The sequence below is a fragment of the Ammodytes marinus genome, assembly GCF_949987685.1.
Source record: "Ammodytes marinus genome assembly, chromosome: 12".
In the NCBI taxonomy this organism is placed as follows: domain Eukaryota; kingdom Metazoa; phylum Chordata; class Actinopteri; order Uranoscopiformes; family Ammodytidae; genus Ammodytes; species Ammodytes marinus.
The window spans coordinates 5,284,896-5,306,488 of record NC_137216.1 but is presented as its reverse complement, the minus strand read 5'-3'; the positions used below and the strand labels follow the sequence as shown (position 1 = coordinate 5,306,488).

Sequence of the window (21,593 nt, the reverse complement as noted above, 5' to 3'; positions counted from 1 at the left end):
TGGCCACATTACCCATGTCTCATGTCCCTCTTAGGGCGCACTCACACTAGGGCCGCTGTTCCGTGCCCGAGCTTATTTGCATACTAAAGTCTAGAACATTTGGCTAGTGTGACCACGCCATCCGTATTCCAGCACGGAACACCCCCTTGGCCACGGCACACTTGGGAGAGATGTGCAGTGGCCAAACGTGACTTGGATTACTTGATGGAGCGATCGATGTGTATACAACCATCTGGTACGTATGGTCTGATGACGGGCCGTTATATTAATGATAAACAGCGTGCTGCACAAATATGAGACTGTCCACTGCAACCCATTACGTCAAGGCTACATTTAAAAAATAAAAAACAATAGCTTAAGGATTCTCGTTGCTCTAATGAGGAAGTGGAATATTTGATGCAAATTTGGCTGGATGAAAATATTCACAAACAGTCGTATGGCCTACAAGTAGACTATGCTCCAAATCCTAAACGAGAAGTGTGACGTAGGCAAGGTGCAATCGTGCCCAGGCCACGAGCAGTGTGAGCACAGGCCAGCAGGGGAGTGGGGAGGGGGGGGCAATCATGCTGGAGTACGGAACAGGCAAATTTGCCTATTGTGAGTGTGCCCTTATTCTGTTGACCTCTACCTTGCCCAGTTCTCACACTTCATCAGACATGTCATACTCGTACTGTCTACCACATGCCGTTGTACTGTCCCAGACAATCTCAGTCATACTATCATCTGTTATCACTATCTCGTCTGCTTCTCACCCCTCCTCAACTGTTTCATCGATTATCCAATGGCTATAACTTGTCCTGCTGCCATAACAGCATAATGAATATGTAGCACTGTAGAGCAAGCACTTCCAAACTGTATTAAAGCACACCAAAGTGTTTCCTCCTATACACATTATTATTATACTCAGTAGGTTCAACTAGGAATATTGGTCAACCCATTGGTACGGGGTTAAGTCAACTCAGTGTGTGCACTCATCCACATTATGAAGTTAAAAGTGTCAAATAATGATCGTTGAAAATATGTTTTACACAAATGTTTAAGAAATTACCTTTGGCTCAGACCAAACTAACCGGCCCAAAGTGCTTAAATGTGACGTAAAGAGAAAACTAGCCGAATATGACTTCCATTCAGCGCTACCTGATACACAAACACGACAAAAACACTTTGATTAAAATGCTGTCTTCCAGGGTTTATCACAGATGGAAACTCCAAGCTAGTGGGTAATGCTCGTCTTCGCCAATTGAGAGTGCAGAAGGACTCCTGTCAGATTGCCGAGCCCATGCTCCCGTTTGCACCGGACTGTCACGCACCATATTCATGGAAGGTGGAAGACATGGGCTCCTATGACCCTGGCTGGAATGGCTCTGTGAAGAATAATATCTCTGGGAGCACCTTTGGCCTATGGGAGTACCAGACACAGGCCCAGCTCAGGGCTTATCCTGTCTGGGGCAGAACAGTGCTGTACAGGGGGGGAGGCTTTGTACAAGAGCTCGGACCAGATTTACAAACTGCCAGCAGGTACTAACGGACATCGGTAAAACAAATGCATGGAATACACGTTAACATTACCATCAGTGGGCAAGTGAACAACAACGCACAACGATTGAAAAATATAAAGTTGTAACAAAAAATAAGTCTCAAAACACTATTTAAAACAAGTCTAACACAACAGAGGAAACTATGGCAGACTATGAGGGGCCTCTACAATGATAGCAAAGATTCATCGTTTGTTTATCAATAACGTTTCGCTCATCATTCATTGATCCAGGAAGTTCACATCTGTCAATATCTGTCTAACTTTACCGCAGTCTTGAACTGTCGTGTTTAATCTCGACTTCAACTTCAATCTACACATTTCTACTTGTTTTTTTTTCAATGTTAATATTGAAAAAGACAACTTCGCCTCTCATATTTTTCTCACCCGTGGCCCTTATACTAAGAAGGGAGGCCTAGAGCTAAAACTATTCTTATGTATTTCATCTACAGCTCCCTTGAGTATCTGTTCAGGACCAAATGGCTGGATGAATACACTCAGGCGGTCTTTGTGGAGTTCTCCGTCTATAATGCTAATGTCAACCTCTTCTGCATCGTCACACTCCTGTTGGAAAACACAGCCGCAGGTAAGGCTAATTGTTGCAATCATAATTATTTCACACAGCTTTTGGCAAGGATGCACTGCCCATGTGATATTCCTATATGGATGTTGTTTGTGTTCAAATACAATTAATCCTGTTGATTTTTGTTTGTATTTTAAATGTTTTATTTCTATTCATTCACTTTTCTAATGTGTATTATGTATTTTAATCTTGCCCCTTTAACGCACTTTGAATGGCCTTGTGTCTGAATTGTGCTATAGAAATAAAATTGCCTTGCCTTGCCTTGCCTATACAGGAGCATTCCAGTTCCACAGTGAGCTGCAGACCATTCGTCTTTACCCGTCTGTCGGTGGCCTTCACGTCTTTGTCATGGCTGCTGAGATCATATACTTGCTCTTCATCCTCTATTACATGTTCCTGCAGGTAAACAAGCATAGCCTCTACAGAAGGTTTTCTCCAGTCCAATAAATTGCCTGTCTCTCGGTTGTCAGTGCAGCTCTTGATATTGAATAAGATTCGCAAGGCAGGGCTCATTAATTGGTCCACATGAACCCTGTCAACCCAGCCTCCTCCATGCTTCTTTTAGGTAGATGCTTTCCGGTTCCAGACCAATATTTTCTATAATACACCGCTATGGTTGATTACTGGTAGAAACAACTCGGCAAACTTGGTAACTGCTTTGTTTTTCAAATTCCCAAAACTATTTTCAGCGGACTCAGCTCACCTGTTTACACTCCATAGTTCATGTGTCCTGTAATCTTTCCTGTACATGATTACATAAGGCAGAAAAATGGGGACATTACTGTATGAGTCCATTAGTATTTATCTTGTCAGTGATTTGCTTCTCTTTTTTGCTTTTTTTTTCAATAGAGCAGCCATTAGTTATGTCATACTCACAAGGGTGGCCAACCAGTCAGAGACTAAGAGCCACATTTTTTACTGTGTTACTGCAAAGAGCCACATCGTACACACGGGTACACATGAACATCCCCCCATCCCTTCCTCATACACGCGCACACACACACACACATAGACACAGACCTCTGCTCAGTCAGATTTACTGTAAATGTCACAACCAAAATGATAATGCAGTAACTATGTTTCACCCGTTTCAGTTGAATTTTGTATTATTATTATTTTTTAAATAAATAATGCTTGTGCATGCTACCAGGCCCAGGGGCACAAGGGCTCAAGGGGGCCCTAAGCTAAGGTACTGATAACTTTACATGTCTTATAGTCAAAGAGCTCAGTCACTCATGTCAATAAAAGGTTACAAAAAGGAATAGCCTAAATATAAGGAAATAAATCATCATGGGCCCCTCAACTAGTAGGGGAGAAATACAAAAGCAATTGTAAAGCAACAGCATTATTAGCTCTGTCTTAGGGGCTTCACGAGGGGCCTCTAAGGCCCCCACACATACAGGAATAAACTTTCTATGTGTAAATTCTATACTGTTCATAAAAAGTAGCTATCCACCCTTTATCTGTTGAAATGGGTCTCTCCATCATATAACATGGGTCTGCAGACCAATCTACTGTTTTTGCAGTTGCAGAGTAAAGGATGCTGCCTGCTTAAGAAACATCTGAAAAATAATTTAACATAATAACAGTTTCTTCTGCAGCTCAAGATTTGATTTAGCCTCTAAATTTTCCTCTCTAAGTGCATCAGATTGATGCATTTTACTTTAAAACGGTACACATTTTCTTCCAGTGTGCAATGCCCCCTGACCCCCCAACAAGGACCAGGGTCCCTCCCACAGTGTCCCAAAATCATCTGGGAAACACTGACTTTCTTAATATGTTTTTTGCCAATAATTGTATGTATCTGTGCGGAAAAGTCAGTGTAACTGACTGGATAGGTATGAGTGGGGGGGCCCTTTGAGAGCCTTGGTCCAGGGGCCTATTATCTCATAATCCGTCGAAGAACCAACTGGATTCCACAATCTTTTTAATTTTCGCATTATTTATTAAAAAAAAAATAAAAAAACGGGGGGCCCCACACTAGGACTTGAAACGGGCCCCCAGATCGTTAAGGCCGCCCCTGTGATAATGACAGAACTGGACTCCTACGGTACTAAGACGACAGGCCAGTCATTTTCAACAATGAACATTGTGTGCACTGCCTCACACACAAACTCTCAGTTCAACCAAGTCCACAAACAAAAATATAACAATTTACAATAGCGTTTTTCTCTTACTAAGCATGTTGCTTAGTGGGACTTACTTTTAGCATGGAGTGAGCTGAAGTGGCGCTGAAGATTTGAAGCCTTGAAATGCGCTAATGACGCCTGGCATATAAGGCAGAATGGCTTGGTATAACGTTCAACAACAAATATAAACTCTCCCACTCTGTTTCGGAGCGAACTTGACACAAATTGTTTACTCACGGAAAACCTCCCTCCAAGCTGAGCGGGCAGTTTTAGGTTGCGTCCACACCAAACGTTTGCGAACGTTATGTTGCGTGCTCAATTAAACATTTGCGAACAGGCATACACATACACATTAACAAAATAAAAAATGAAATAATAAACAACATGTAAAACGAACGTAAGAGCCGCATGAAACGTTTGCGAACATGCACATACATAGGCCCACACACAAAAAAGTAGCCTATAGAAGAAAAAAAAAAAAATTATAATCACAAAATTTGATATGAACTGAAGAGCCGCACGAAGCAAGGCAAAGAGCCGCAGGTTGGACCCCTACATGTTCTTCTATAATCTATATCTCGTTATTTTGAGTACAGCACTGACTCATACCTCTATTATGTTTTTCCACTTCCATCAGGGCCAGTAAGATTTATGTCCATGGGTGTACAAGATTAGCAATCATTTCAGAGATACTAAGGTCCCATTGTATGTCTATCATTGCAGCCTTTTGAGACGTTTTTTTAAACAATTTAAACTGATTTATATAGCAGTAAAAAAGTGCAATACATATTTCACTTTCCATTTTCATTATGTTATTTGCATTTATTTATTTGTATTTGAACCCCTTACTGAACACTGTTAGGAATTCCACAACCAAATGCAGATGACTCGTATAGTAAATATGTTGTTAAATCAGCTTACATAAAAACAACCTGCCTTTTAAATTCAGTCTAATCAATATTGTTATGAAAACATACAGCTCTGGAACCAGTCTGGATTTTTCTTAAATCTTCATCTCTACATTACTTAATGGAAATACTCTTAAATGACAATATTTTTGGAGGGAATGTGTTAGAAATGTTGTTAGCAGTTAATAGAATACAATCAAAATGTTAATTTCACTTAAACATATGCCTATAAATAGTAAAACGAGAGACACTGAATATTTGGAGTGTCTTCTTAATTTTTTCCACAGCTGTATATTATTAATATACATTTATATTGTTTGGCCATGCAGACAAGCTGGCTATGATAAGTCTCTATTATTTTTCTTTTGTTGAAGGGCAAATTAATGAAGCAGCATGGGTGGGCTTACTTCAGGAGCGGCTGGAACCTTCTTGAGCTCACTATCATCTTACTGAGCTGGAGCGCGGTGGCTGTCTTCATCAAGAGGACCATACTAGGGGACCGGGATATGGCCTACTACCAGAACCACAAAGACCAGTGAGACTAATGCCTCGTTTCCACCGAGTAGAGCGGGTTGGGTCGGTGCGGCTCAGAGCGGGACAGCTCACTTTGAAAGAATCTCGTGGTGTTTCCACCGCCCTCTAGTCTTAGCTTAGGAGTCCCTCCCATTCCTTAGTAAAAGTTGGTCTTAGCAGCTTTGTGAAAAGGTTTTAAGAAATTACTAAGAACTTTTAGTGCTCCTTAGGAGTACTCTTAGAGCACATGTTTTGTGAATACGGCCCCTGGTCAACTTTTGAATTTGTCCAATTGGTTTCTGACAATGTATTTGCAAAACTGATATCCATCAGACCTGCCTCTCTTGTTAAGTGCTAATAAGCAAATGGTAGTATGTTGATGTGCTTAACTAAGATGGTGAACATGGTAAACTACTATTTTAATTTTTCATGATATGCTAATATTAGCATTAACTATAAAGTACCACAGTGCCTAAATGCAGTGCAGAGCCAGTGTCATAGCCGGAAGATTCTTAGTCTTGCTTTTTGCCCTAAACTCCCCTTCTGTATTAGTTCAAATGTTTACATTGTTCTTCGATTGTATTATTTGTTTTAGCTCACATATTTACTGTGTATGTAGATTTGCCACTTTCTACGAGACAGCAATAGCAGACTCAACGCTCCAGTATTTGATGGCCTTCCTGGTCCTGCTGGCCACCATTAAACTGTGGCACCTGCTCAGACTGAATCCCAAGATGAACATGATAACTGCCACACTGCAGCGGGCCTGGGCTGACATATCCAGCTACCTCATGGTCATTGGGATCATGTTCATTGCTTATTCCATTGCAGTGAGTATCATACTCTTTACCAACTACCTTGCCATTTACTATATAAAGACCAGTATTTCCTGTTCTTATTTGTTAAAAGGTGCTCCGAGGAACTTTCAGATTTTGTTCATTCTTGCACCCCCTTTGGACAAAAGTGGTAGTGTTTTTACTACACCAGCTGTTGTACCTGATAGAGGCATTAAGAAAAACTATATAAAAATAGCATTATTTGCACTCATTTTGGTCTTGTTTGCTGTTACATGCAATTTATGATCATCGGAAGAAAAAATTAGACTTAAAGGCCCTGGCAACCCAAATCCACTAAATCCTTGTAACTATGTTATTTGGGGGGTAAAATCAGTGCTAATATGTATATGAAAGGTTTTAGGAATAGCTGCCAACCCCCCGCAAACATACTGTCATGTCAGTTGGTCGAGCATTTGAAAAATCCTGATTCGAATGTTGCCTCAGCTTAGAGCGAGCTATATCTTGTGATGTCACGCGAAGGATCTCTGTTCTAAAATGCATTGAGACGGCCATTTGAAAATTTCTGATTCGAACTTTGGCTTACGTCTCTATCTTGGGACGTCACACGTTCTAAAAAACAAATATATACAATATCTCTGGAGCCGCGCAAGAGATACAGACTGTCTCTTTGCGCCTGAGCCTACACTCACAGCCCCGTCTGAGCGAAGCAGCGCGCACCCCGGTGAAACACTGTGATGGTAACGTTCACAGTGACACCTCGCCGAGCCGCCGTGCAGAAAAACTATGTGGTTTAAGACTAAATGATCACCGGGGATTCCTGAACGTTAATGTTGTAGAGGGGACAGGCTTTCACGATCCGATTGTGTCCCGAGACCTGAGAGACAAGTCTCCAAATTGCGCAGAAAAGCCACTGTCGATCGCTGCGCCGATTCATGCCTCTGACACGTCGACTCGCAACAAAAAAAAAGTCAAGGCTTTGAATTCAGTGCTGGGGATGTGGAGCTCTTTGGCCATTTCTCGTGCCTCTTTTACCGCTCGACTCATCGTTCTCTATCCAAGCGCACACACCTCTGTCCGGCCGCATCTGAGTGCGCAGCTCGTGCTCCACCCGAAAATAAATAAATAAACACAAGTTGGACACAAGACCAGCTGATGATCGCTCTGGTAACGGTCAGTCCATAACTGGACGCTGAATATTAGACCCCGAATATAAAACGACACGACTTTTTACGACATATTCCCAGGGGGAAACCCTGTCTTATAATCAGACCAATAGCCTACGGCATGTGTCACTGCTGCATGTAACAATACTGCATTGGTGATGCATTTTTTTTTTATCAATGTAGCGAGTTTTTATTGAAGTGCAGGCAGAGTTTTTTTTTGTCAGCTCCCTTCTGAGAATATGTTTCTGCGGCTGCCTGTAGCGTAGGCTACTTCAACAGCGGGTCTCCACACTGTTGATCGTCTGGACAACGTTAGCCTGCATGCTTAGGATCCAACTGGCCGGCTGGTTTGAACTCATTTGATTGTCTTTTTTTATATTTTACTCCTTGTGCTCTTAATTCAAACCGCATATCGCATCAGCTCACGTGATGAGAAACATAATCCGACTCCGTTTTCTCTCTCTCTCTCTCTCTCTCTCTCTCTCTCTCTCTCTCTCTCTCTCTCTCTCTCTCTCTCTCTCTCTCTCTCTCTCTCTCATTCCCACTCCTATCCTCAAAAACATTTAAAAATGCATATGTCTAAAATAGATAGCAGATTTTTTTGCAAGTTAAATGGGAAATAAACTAGGTTAATAAGAGATAACAATAAATATGAGACAGAGATATTTTTATATATTTTCATTGTGACACTGACACCTGTTTCAATTAAACAGGTTGCGGTTGTAGTGGGAAAAAATATCCTACAACTAATTGCAAACCTATATAGGCTTAATAATAATAAGTTAGGCTACTTTCTGCAAGTGATGTTGAGCTTGCGCTCTCAGCTGTGCCAAAGCATTCACCGTTGCTAGGGAAACCAGCTACCGTCGCAGCCCGGTGCAGCAGTGTGAACTGCCAGTCAGGCTCGCTGTGAGCATGTGCAGCATTTTCAAGTTTGCGTCTCGTTGTGTGGTGAATCTTTTGTCTGAACTGGGTTTAACTTGCTCAGCACCGTGAGTGAGAGAACGTTCCCTTACAGAACGTTGTTGGCCACGCCCACACCACCCTGCAAAATGTTCTAGGCAGCAAAAAAGCGGTTTTTTAGACTAAATTTTATAATATTTATGAAAATAAAATTTTAATTGGATGACTGTAAACAGCTTATAGAGAAACCCAACATTAATGTCATATATTTATGTCTGTGGGTTGCCAGAGCCTTTAAAATATTTTTACCTGGATTATTTTTTTTTATATTCGTAGCACCTTCAAATGAGGAGAGTTTATTAACTGCTTATTGGGGTTAAACCATAGGTTATCTTAAATATATTTATACATTGTATTATTCTTATGAGTACATGTTCTCTATTAAAATGATAATGCATGATTGAGGCATCTCTAAAATAACCAATCTATTCCTTTTAGAGCAACGTGATGTATGGCTGGAAGGTGGCCTCTTATAAAACTTTCACGGATGCTCTCCTGACCCTTATCAGTTTGCAAATAGGCATCTTCAACTATGACGAGGTATGTGAGAGATATGTCTCTATGCAAAATATTTTCAATATGAGAATTAGTCTATCTATGGAATTAGTAGATAAATATTAAGGACATACTGCAGACTATCTAACCAATATCCATGTGCATGAATATGCTGTTTCTGTTCCTCACTTCCCAGTGTCAGCTCAAACTGATATGGATGGTCTCATTGAATTTTCTTTCTGTCTTTTTTTTTATCCAGGTATTGGAATGCACCCCACTGCTCGGAGGATTATTCTTTGGTTCCTGTATTGTGTTCATGACCTTTGTGGTGCTCAATCTCCTTGTCTCAGTGATCCTTGTGGCATTCAACCAGGAGCAAATACATCACAAGGTAATATGTGTCATCAAGTCATTTACATTTTACATACTGGTGTATCCCTGGCTTGCTCTTGTACAGCACTGAATTTATAGATTATATCACCTTACTATGAAATTAAATTATGTTTATTTCCATTTGCAAATGTACAAGTACAGGTACATTGGAAATTATTTCAGTTTATACCCCGCCAAGAAACATAGAAAGACAGTGACCTATAACATGGGGGACAGGAGAGTGTAACTGTAGAGTCGTCTAGCGTGAGCCGCACCCCTAATCATAGATGGAAAAGGAAAACAAAAGGGAAAAACAGGGTAAAAAAAAGGCCATTCTCTCAGCGCAGTGTGGGATTAGGACCAAAAAACCACCTCGGCACAATAAACAACCTAATAACACCACAAACAAACAAAAAATAACTCGTACTTGCACATTATAGGGAGGGGTGAGGGGGACTATGTAACGTTCTTTATATATTGAACTGAGACCAGACAATTGGATGGTGTGGTCAAGTGAAACAAAAACCCATCTATATTCCATCAGTGCAATGACATATCACAGCCCCGTATCTGCTGAAGACACAGTAACAGTGAAATACCTGTTATTAACCCTCTGAGGTCTATTCACGCGCCGAGGCGCGCGCCTGCGCGCGCCTGCGCGCATATCTTTATTAATATCTTCCTGCAGATATGGCTGAAAAATAAAATGAAAACATCATCTCAAACTAGAGGTCCTCCTGTTTCCAGGGAATGTTATTGTGATACTGTCAGTCCCTTAGAGGCTTAGAAAACTCTGTGAGAAGTAGGGGTGTGAACGTTTACAAAAATGTCTAACCGTGTACACGACGGAATTTTTTTCGTGTACACGGTTAACCGTGACGTCATTGTCTTCGCGCGCCGTCCTGTAGGCGTGCGTGCACGCACACACACACACACACACACACGCACACACACACACACACACGCGTTCGTTCGCCTGTAAACACACAGTTGAAATGAACTACGCTCGTTTACACACCTCTTATAATAGGTCCATGGCACAAACACAAACACACGTTCGCCTGATATGTACGCCGTCATTATCGCGCTTCATTCATTTCCTGATTAATATAGCCTATCGCTTTCTACATGTCCACGTTCATGCAGGTTGAACAGGTGTTATAAAGTTCGGGCTACTTACGAGCTTAGTTCACGACAACCGAGTAACTTTAACCTTTAGGTTATCTTTCATCACTCTTCCGTGGCTGTGAGTCGAGCACCGGCACGGCGACTCCCCGTGTGTGTGTGTGTGCGCCGATACACACACTCACACACTCGCCGAGGGACAGACCGATTCGGCAGACTAGCTTTTATCATCCCCAATTAGTTTAGGCCTACTATTGATGTAAAATCAATAAATGTGTGTCTCCAGAACATATTTAAAAACTTTGAAAAAAATAAAATTTTAAATTTGAAGATTTTTTTTTTAAACGGTTTTCGTTTATTGATTTTTCCTAAACGGTTATGATTTACTAAACGGGTACACGTGTACACGTGTACACGTGCACACCCCTAGTGAGAAGCAAGACCCAGAAGCTCCCCAGCTACCACTTAGCTTGAAAATAGTGCATAGAGTATACACATAATGTGAATGTAGTTTGTTATTATTGTTTTTATATTTACTTAATGGTTTGTTTGAAAAATGTTTTGTGATGCTTCCTCTTTTATTAGTATACATCCCATGAATCATCATATGTGGTTCAAAGTCTTCATTCAGTATAATTTCCTAATGTATTTTGAAAGTAGAGACAACATTTCTACCAAAAAGCGTCTGGACCAAATTTTATATTAGTCATGTTTTGTGCACTCCCCTACTGTGTTTTGGAAAATTTCCACTGCATTTTTGAAGCTAAGGCTTAGGAGAAGCAATTTCAAGAGCCAAAACAACTCAACAGGATGACTAAAGGTTCTTCTTTCACACAAATGTCCAGGTTTTTCAAAAATCGCAATACATTTTTCAGCATGTAAGCCAATTATTTATATACACAATGGTCTAGGACATAAGTAGACCTCATAAAACAAAGGTCTAATGTGTTCTAAACATTTCCATATAAAACACTTTGGTATAATTTATCTTCTTGCACATTTGAAATAGGTATTTATAGAAGTATGTAAAATCGGAGAAAATACCCCTAGACCTCAGAGGGTTAACTAAGAGAATAAAACTGGAAAACCAACGTAAAAGCCATAATGGTGGTTACGTACTGTAACAGTCCACACAGAGTATGAGACTGTGCAGTTAAAGCACCACAAATAAAAAGGCATTCTGACGAAACACACAATACAGAGTGGGTCATAGAAAATTGAGAGACATCCCACAGGGAGAAAATAGTGCAAGAGCAGGGGTGTTAAAGAGAAGAAGGTGAATCTTTTATTAGCCTTGCAGAATGTTTTATTCATTAATTAGTTTCTACACAAATACACACACATGAACAAAAAAGACCTATACACATGCATTATATAAGAGATTGTAAAGCAAAAGGGCTGCCCAATACTGGATGGGGCCCCAAGTAGTAATTTACGGGCTTGGTGCCTTGCTCAGTGGCACATTGGCGAACTGGTGAACTGGCCCCTCCTGGCCTGGCCCATGTGGGACTTGAAAGCAGCCACCAATTAGTTGCCAATAGAATGAGTTATTTTTCAAATCAAACATCTTAAGATAGCTGTGGAAAGGATTGTTCTCGCAACTGCTTTTTTTAGACATGTTATACCTAACTTATTCCTGTGAAATGAGGGGTTTATAGAGATAGGATTATACAGAGGTGTTGATGTATACCTGCTGCTTTAGTCATTGTACATTCAAAATGGTTTGCAGCAATTGAGTCACAAGACGGAGCTTGTTAGCGTCTTTCAGGTCATTGCTTTTGGTTTTCCACCACATAACTCTGCTCTCATCTGCCTCCTGTGGAGACACAGCAGGCAGCTGTTTTCAGTCAAATAGCTTCTGCTTTTAGGGAGGAGGCTACAGAGAAACTGATTCATTACAGTAATGAGAAAATAGAAAATCAGAGCTAAAGGAAGTTTAAAGAAAGTGTTTTAAATGAAATAAAATTCAGATAGTTAAAGAGATGACTCCAGGTAGATGCTGTTGTTGATCCATATCAGCCGGGTGTGTAAAAGCCAACTCTTCTCTCTAACATGTTTGCTATAACAGTTATAATGTTTTTATCTTCTTCACTGCCACCACATGGCCCAATTCATCATTATTAATGCTCAGTGGTTATTATAGTGTGCAACTCAAAACGAAAGCTTGGATATTACAATTCTAAAAGCCAACTTCCAAACCTTCAGCAGAGGCAACAGCAAATTACACACAAACACAAATCCCTATACAAGTAGTGCAAATATATTCAAACTAACAGCAGGACTGTATGTGTAGACAGTTCGCAACACAGTTTCAGTGTGCCATTTTTCCATCATAAAGAACAGCGTTATCCATTTTATATACTGTGTATTATATATATATATATATACTGTGTATTATATATACACTCACCGGCCACTTTATTAGGTACACCTGTTCAATGACTTATAAAAACAAAAAGCTAATCAGCCAATCACATGGCAGCAATTTAATGTATTTATGCATTTGGACGTGGTCAAGACAATGTACTGAAGTCAAACCGAGCATCAGAATGGGGAAGAAAGGGGGTTTAGGTGACTAGGTGACTTTGAACATGGCATGGTTGATGGTGCACGGCAGGATGGATCCATACTTTCATGTTGTTTACGCCAAATTCTGAACCTGCCATCTAAATGTTGCAACTGAAATCGAGACTCATCAGACCAGGCATGATTTTTCAATCTTCTATTGTCCAATATTGGTGATGCTGTGAGAATTATAGCCTCATTTTCCTGTTTTTAGCTGACAGGAGTGGCACCCGGTGGGGTCTTCTGTTGCTGTAGCCCATCTGCTTCAAGGTTGGTCTTGTTTTGCGTTCAGAGATAGTATTCTGTATACCCTGGTTGTAACGAGTGGTTATTTGAGTTACTGTTGCCTTTCTGTCATCTCAAACTAGTATGCCCATCCTCCATTGACCTCTGACTTCAACAAGGCATTTTACATCCACACAAATGCCGCTCACTAGATATTTTTTCTTTTTCGGGCCATTCCCTGTAAACCCTAGAGATGGTTTAGAGTGAAAATCCCAGTAGATCAGCAGTTTCTGAAATACTCATAGCAGCCCTCCTGGCACCCTCAACATTACCATGTTCAAAGTCACTTAAGACCCCTTTCTTCCCCATACTGTTGCTCGGTTTCAACCTCAATAAGTTGTCCCGTCCAAGTCTACATGCCTAAATGCATTGAGTTGCTGACATGCGAGTGGCTGTTTAGTTATGTGTTAACAAGAAAATTAGCCGCTGTACCTAATAAAGTGGCCAGTGAGTGTATATTAGGGCTGTCAAATTAACGCTTTAATTTCGATTAATTAATCACAGAAAAATGAACGCAGATTAATCGCACTTCTATAATGCCCTTTGACCCGGTGCTAAAGTGGTGCGCAGCTGCACCTATAAATTGCAGACACGGCCCGCACGGGTAAAAGGGAGAAAAGTAAAGAGAAGCAGGGGAAAGGGGCCGAGGGCTCTATGAACAGTTTATGGGATGCTTCGGGCAAATAAGCATGAAGGTAGGAAGACATCTTACTTTATTCTCCGCAGTGTCTGTGCATTATTGATTTAGTGGGTGCAACAATGTAGGTTCAAAACAGTAGGCCTATCTCTCAATCTTCCTCCGTGTGTCTCAATTTTGTTTGTTAGCTGTCTCGTCTCCGCATTAACGGACACCCGCCCCGTGTGTGTGTATGTGTGTGTGTGTCAATCTTTTTGCCTATGAGTACGACGATGGTAAATTAATCGGCTCAGTTGTGGGAGATGGAAAGTCGTCATTTAGTCTGCTTGTTTTTTTGAGAAAATTCGGCGCTAGTTCGAAACCTGACTGAGGGGAGGAGACAGAAGTTACGAGAGCCGGAGAGAGAGAGAGAGAAACTGTAGTAGGCTAAACAGCTGTTTATAAACAGGCATACAAGTGTCATAAAAGTATGCGATTAATTTAGATTAATTAATCACAGAGCCTGTAATTAATTAGATTAATTTTTTTTAATCGCTTGACAGCCCCAATATATATATCAAATATTTCATTATATCTATTCATGGGACAGCACTGAAGAAATGACACTTTGATACAATGTAAAGTAGTCAGTGTACAGCTTGTATAACGGTGTAAATGTACTGTCCCCTCAAAATAACAGCCATTAATGTCTAAAGTGCTGGCAACAAAAGTGAGTACACCCCTTAGTGAAAATGTCCAAATTGGGCCCAACGTGTTAATATTTTGTGTGGCCACTATTTTTCCAGCACTGCCTTAACCCTCTTGGGCATGGAGTTCACCAGAGCTTCACAGGTTGCCACTGGAATCCTCTTCCAGTCATCAATGACGACATCAAGGAGCTGGTGGATATTAGAGACCTTATGCTCCTCCACCTTCGGTTTGAGAATGCCCCAAAGATGCTCAATAGGGTTTAGGTCTGGAGACATGCTTGGATAGTCCATCACCTTTACCCTCAGCTTTTTTAGCAAGGCAGTGGTCGTTTGGAGGTGTGTTTGGAGTCGTTATCATGTTGCAATACTGCCCTGCGGCCCGGTTTACGAAGGGAGGGGATCATGCTCTGCTTCGGTATGGCACAGTACATGTTGGCATTCAGTGAACTGTAGTTCCCCAGAGCTGGGAGCACTCATTTAGCCCCAGACCATGACACTCCAACCACCATGCTTGACTATAGGCAAGACACACTTTTCTTTGTACTCCTCACCTGGTTGCCGCCCCATACACTTGACACCATCTGAACCAAATAAGTTTATCTTGGTCTCATCAGACCACATGACATGGTTGCAGTAATCCATGTCTGTAGTCTGCTTGTCTTCAGCAAACTGTTTGCGTGCATTCTTTTGCATCATCTTTAGAAGAGACTTCCTTCTGGGACGACAGCCATGCAGACCAGTATGATGCCGAGTGTGGCGTATGGTTTGAGCACTGACAGGCTGACCCCCCCACCCCTTCAAGACCTGCAGCAATGTTGGCAGTATTCATAGAACTATTTTCCAAAGCCAACCTCTGGATATGACCCTGAGCAAGTGCACTCAACCTTCGTAAACTGGGCTGCAGGGCAGTATTGCAACATGTTAACGACCCCAAACACACCTCCAAGATGACCACTGCCTTGCTACAGAAGCTGAGGGTAAAGGTGATGGACTGGCCAAGCATGTCTCCAGACCTAAACCCTATTGAGCATCTGTGGGGAATCCTCAAACATATCCACAAGCTCCTTGATGTCATCATGAATGAGTGGAAGGAGATTCCAGTGGCAAACTGTGAAGCTCTGGTGAAGTCCATGCCCAAGAGGGTTAAGGCAGTGCTCGAAAATAATGGTGGCCACACAAAATATTGACACTTTGGGTGCAATTTGGATATTTTCATAGCCTGGAAATCCAGACCCTGATATCTTGAACGATAGAGGGTCTGGCCACGATCAATAGTAATTTCCAACTCAAGGGGGCGGCTCCTACTCGTGCATTTCAAATGCCACTGCACACAGTTGGATAGCACTACAACCAATCAGAGCGATGCACAAGGTGACGTACAAGCCCCGTTCATTAAGCAAACAGCTGTTAAACTGTCAATTAAACTTTTGCCGTGGTCGGTCGGCAAAACAGAACATTCCTCTTACTTGCTAATGAAAGATTTGAGTGCCGTCTTCTAAATCGTAAAGGGTCGAGGCCAAAGCAGTCTCAAACAACATATCCGCAGCCATCTTTGATGTTTACTATCACGGATTCGACGTCGCATGCACGTCACTGTCGTCATCCGGTTACGTCCGCCCCAGAGCACCATACAAAGGGCTCTGGCGCGCCCATATTAGATAGAATCAATTGAAACGTGAGTCAGGATTTCTCAGCTTTTTGAAAAAGCTTCAATGGAGAGTGTCCAGACCAACAGGCGCAGCAAATTTAATTTTCCAGCGCCTAGTGGCAGGTCTGGGAATGCCAGGCTAACATTTTCACTTAGGGGTGTACTCACTTTTGTTGCCAGCACTTTAGACATTAATGGCTGTGTGTCAAGTTAATTTGAGGGAACTGTAAATTAACACTGTTATAAAAGCTGTACACTGACTACTTTACATTGTATCAAAGTGTAATTTCTTTAGTGTGGTCCCATGAAGAGATATAATGAAATATTTGAAGAAATGCGAGGGGTGAACTCACTTTTGTGAGATACTGTATATATATGGAGGCAGTGGGCAGTTCCATCAGGAGCAGTTTTGTAAAGCTGTTACATGCAGAATGTCACTGTTGGGAGCCCCAGATGGTTACTGCACATGCTGCATAATAGCGGCATTGCTGATTCTATTCCAGCCAGCATACAGTCAAGTGCGAAAGTTTGTGAACCCCTTGAGCCTTTTGGAATTTTATTTATTTTAACCATTATTAATTCATTTTTATCAATACCAGTATTTTTTATATGAAATAACAGATGTTTGTTTATCAATTCAACATTTTTATTTTCCAGAAATCAATTGTTAAAACAGATAAAACAAATTATTTGACGAATGTTGTATGTGCAAAAGTTTGTGAACCCTGAGCTGCATTGCTTAAATCGAGCAAGGTAAACACAATCAGGTTGGCCAAATTGGTTGATGAAATAGACCAATGTAATGAGAGATCTTTAGGAAAGAAATTGGGCGGCACTAGATAAAACAGAGATAAAACCAGGTCAGTTTAGGCTCACCAAAGTGAACCCATACAGGTCAGACATGCTAAAAGGGAAACAAATCTCAGAGGATCTCAGGAATAGAGTTTTGATGTTACACATTTGTCTGGGGACAGTTATAAATTCATAAAAAAAAATTTGAGCTCAATCGGTCCACCGTGAGGCAAATCATCTACAAATGGAGAGCTTTAAGAGTGACTTAACATCTGCCTAGAAGTGGACTTCCTTCAAAAATATCCTCAAGCGCCACAAGAAAAGTGATTTTTCAGGTAAAAGCCAACCCAAACATTACACCTGGAGATTTGCAGACAATTTGAAACCACCATTATTCACTTGGGAGAAGGTTCTCTAGGTGGTAGGCAGAATTGCGTTTTTGCCCAAACATGGCGGTTTTGGTTATGACCAAACAGTTCAATTTTTGACTAATCTGTCCACAGAATAAGACTTCAGGTATCTCCAGGTGCTCTCTGGCAAAGTTGTGACAAGCAGTTTTGTTCTTTTTTGAGAGCAGAGGCTTCTTCAGCAACCATCCCATGAAAGCCATGTTGACTGAGTTTTCTTCTTATTGTGGAACCATGCACATCTGTCCCAGATGCTGCAAGAGAGGTCTGCAAATCACCAGATGTAATGTTTGGGTTGGCTTTTAACTGAAAAATCACTTATCTTGTGGCGCTTGTGGATATTTTTGAAGGAAGTCCACTTCTAGGCAGATGTTCAGTCACTCTTAAAGCTCTTCATTTGTAGATGATTTGCCTCACGGTGGACCGATGGAGCTCAAACTTTTTTTAAAATAATTTATAGCTGTCCCCAGACAAATGTGCAGCATCACAACTCTATTCCTGAGATCCTCTGAGATTGTTTCCCCTTTTAGCATGTCTGACCTGTATGGGTTCACTTTGGTGAGCCTAAACTGACCTGGTTTTATCTCTGTTGTATCTAGTGCCGCCCAATTTCTTCCCTAAAGATCTCTCACTACATTGGTCCATTTCATGACTCAATTTGGCCCATCTGATTGTGTTTACCTGCTCCATTTAAGCAATGCAGCTCAGGGTTCACAAACTTTTGCACATACAACATTCGTCAAATAATTTGTTTTATCTGTTTTAACAATTGATTTCTGGAAAAGAAAAATGTTGAATTGATAAACAAACATCTGTTATTTCATATAAAAAATACTGGTATTGATAAAAATGAATTAATGATGGTTACAATAAATAAAATTCCAAAATGTTCAAGGGGTTCACAAACTTTCGCACTTGACTGTATATATATATATATATATATATATATATATATATATATATATATATATATATATATAGAATCAGCAATGCCGCTATTATGCAGCATGTGCAGTAACCATCTGGGGCTCCCAACAGTGACATTCTGCATGTAACAGCTTTACAAAACTGCTCCTGATGGAACTGCCCACTGCCTCCAAAGTGTTTGATTCAGAAGATACAATCCTGAAGTTATTCCTTGTAAACTCAAGGATACTCAACATGCGTATTCATGTACAGCTGCTTCAAAGTCCAGACTTAGTAATCCTGACATAATGTTCAAATGATTTGAATAGATATCACTCTTGTTGATCTTTATTAGTGTATTATGTGGCAGCGGCTGCTGACTTTTGAGTAGGCCCGCTTACTCAGAATTTAAATGGCAGATTTTGGCTGTTATCATAGTTTTTTATAGTGTTAAAACTTGGAGCATCATCAGTGGTTTAATACACTTCAATTCTCACATCAAGATAAACACAGCTTTAGAGTTAACATGTGCATTGCTGTCTCTAGCCTGAGAGTAAAGCCTGCTCCTACTTACCTTATACCTCTGCCACAGCATTTCCTTTCCTTCTATTTTTCCAGTTATTTTCACAAATTAGGTCTGACAGCAGCACCATTATATTTAGCATCTAGACAATGTGGCTCATCACAGCTTTCATTTCAAATTTCTTTAAAGCATTGAGCGTATAGGCTATTATCCACAACCAAAAGGGATGGCAGTTTCATCCAGATACAGATTGTGACAGCCTCTAATCATACCTAGAATTAAAAATAACAACTATGCTGTAACTGAATTGTACTCACATTTTGAGATGTCTGTATGTTAAAGGAATTATTAAAAACCAAGTGTTTGTAATAAAGAGAACTGAGTCAGGCTTCTTCAAAAGCAGGTGAAGTTTACTTGCAAACAGCATACAAGGGAATCAACAATGTATCTGGGTTGGTACATGGTTGAATACAAAGAAATGAACAGTGTACATGGGATTATATGCAAGAGAAGGTGGTGTGTGCGCAAACACACACTAGGTTTGGTGTGTCCAGCCCTTGTTTTGCTGGCGAAAGCAGAAATGTTTTTAATGAGAGAGGTATTCCCAGAAAATCATCTCAGCACAGGTGTTATTCTTCTGATAACAGAATATGGGAGTCATTTCTCCCTTGGGGCTGAGTGATACAATTGTACTGATTCAAGTGCAAGAAGTCCTTGAACATGTGCTGTGTGTTTCACATCTTGATGTGTGACGAGGCTTAAGAAAAACATGTTTACCACAGTGTTTGTACAACAGAGTTCAATGTGAGGTGAATAGAATGATAGCATTAATATGTTATACAATCACAGATAAATAGATTGCGTTAACACTGTATTTCACACCACCTTAAAGAAAAACAAATGGATACAAATGGAGATCCTAAATCAAAAGTGCTGTTACGGTGACGACAGGCAGACAGGCAAGCAGGACCCAAATGCAGAAAGTTTCAAGTGAGGGTAATTTATTGTCCAAAAAAACACAAAAACTCCAGAAACGCAAAAAGGCACATAGGCAAGGCACATGGAACACAGGAACATACAGGGACAGACTCACCAACAGGTACAATGCAAAGACACAGAACAATGACACAGGGAGTTAAAGACACACACACAAGACAGGGTAGACAACGAGGGACAGGTGTATCACATTAGGGGAGGGAGCAGTAATCACACAGGAGGGAAACTTGACAGGACATGGGGAGGAACAATACAGACATACCAAAATAAAACAGGAAACGTGGGGAACCACCAAAACAAGACAAGACAAAGACAGACCATGACAAGTGCTCCCCTACATGATACGTCCTTTGGCTGTGCCTATAGTTTCAAGAGAATGACTTGCAATAAAACTGATTTAATCATGTCTTCTCTTCTCACCCAGCCTTCGGACGAGGAAGAGATTGTGGACCTGATGCTGAAGAAAATCTGCAATCTTTTTGGGATCAGATATAGAAATGAAAAAGACACTGTGGGGCCTGATGTGAACGGGGACCGTGGCTTGACACTCAATAGCAGCAGAAATATCCTTAACAAATCGGACATCTGATAACATTGTCAACCACTACAGAACATACAGTAGCTTTATTTTGGTGTATTATATATGAATATCTTGTTATCTCTTATATCCACATGCTCATTTCATGTTTGTTATTATTTTCATGTTTCCTATAGTGGGTTCTGTAAATGTCATTGTTGTTGAGAGTAAGTACAAAATCATAATATTAATTCACAGCAATGCCTTGCTTCCATTGACCTTACTCAACATGCATAATGAGAAAGTTACCCTTCAGAATATTTAGTTCATACATCAAATCATTTGACAATGGTGTAGTTCCCAATTATTAACCAGGGGTGTGACACAATTATGTGGGACACAGTTCATGTTCTTGCCACTTGTATCACAACATGGCAGCTCACATAGACAAAATGCAAATACATAATTAAAAATTAAGCTTGAAAAGATAATGTATTTATAATTTTTCATGAAAAACGTATAAGAATAGTACATTTTTAGAACTTTATAGTACGGAAAAGTACCATGCGTCAGTGGTGGATGGGGCTATACTTATTCAAATTCCTCTGAAATAAAACTTACAAATCCATTAATGCATTCATCACATTGTAAAAGTAAAATCATATTGTATCACATCGTCTTGAATTACAAATAAATATTGTATAAAATGATAGTAGATATAGGTTTCTATTAATGCAACATATTTCTTTATTTTATAAAATATCTAAATGTTTGTAAGCATTGTATGATTATATGTATTTGGTCTATTAAAGAGCACTACGATGATGATACAGTGGTTGAAGACAAGAACAAAACTATTGTTATGCAATTGTAATGCTTAAAGCTCCCATATTATGCAAAATGCACTTTTTCAATGTTTTTTCACATAACTATGGGTCCACGGTGTGCTTAGAGACTGCCAAAGTATCAAAATAAACTCTCCTTTTCTCACCCTCCCTCTTTCTGAAAACCTCCACCCCTCCCCCCAATATACTCCGTTCAGAATT

At 40.5% G+C, this 21,593-nt stretch overlaps 1 protein-coding gene across 1 annotated transcript in view; it reads left to right on the top strand.

The window, feature by feature from the left end:
* Positions 1-20,619, top strand: part of LOC307258448 (polycystin-1-like protein 2) — a gene marked incomplete at both ends in the record, with an annotated part of 57,539 nt that extends 36,920 nt beyond the window's left edge. Inside the window, 8 exons of the mRNA XM_080037977.1 lie at positions 1,188-1,518; positions 1,987-2,120; positions 2,392-2,519; positions 5,529-5,689; positions 6,287-6,497; positions 9,029-9,130; positions 9,345-9,476; positions 20,455-20,619. Of these exons, the coding sequence (XP_079894103.1) occupies positions 1,188-1,518; positions 1,987-2,120; positions 2,392-2,519; positions 5,529-5,689; positions 6,287-6,497; positions 9,029-9,130; positions 9,345-9,476; positions 20,455-20,619 (1,364 nt within the window). The remainder of the gene's footprint in view (positions 1-1,187; positions 1,519-1,986; positions 2,121-2,391; positions 2,520-5,528; positions 5,690-6,286; positions 6,498-9,028; positions 9,131-9,344; positions 9,477-20,454) is intronic.
* Between the last annotated feature and the right edge of the window lie 974 nt (positions 20,620-21,593).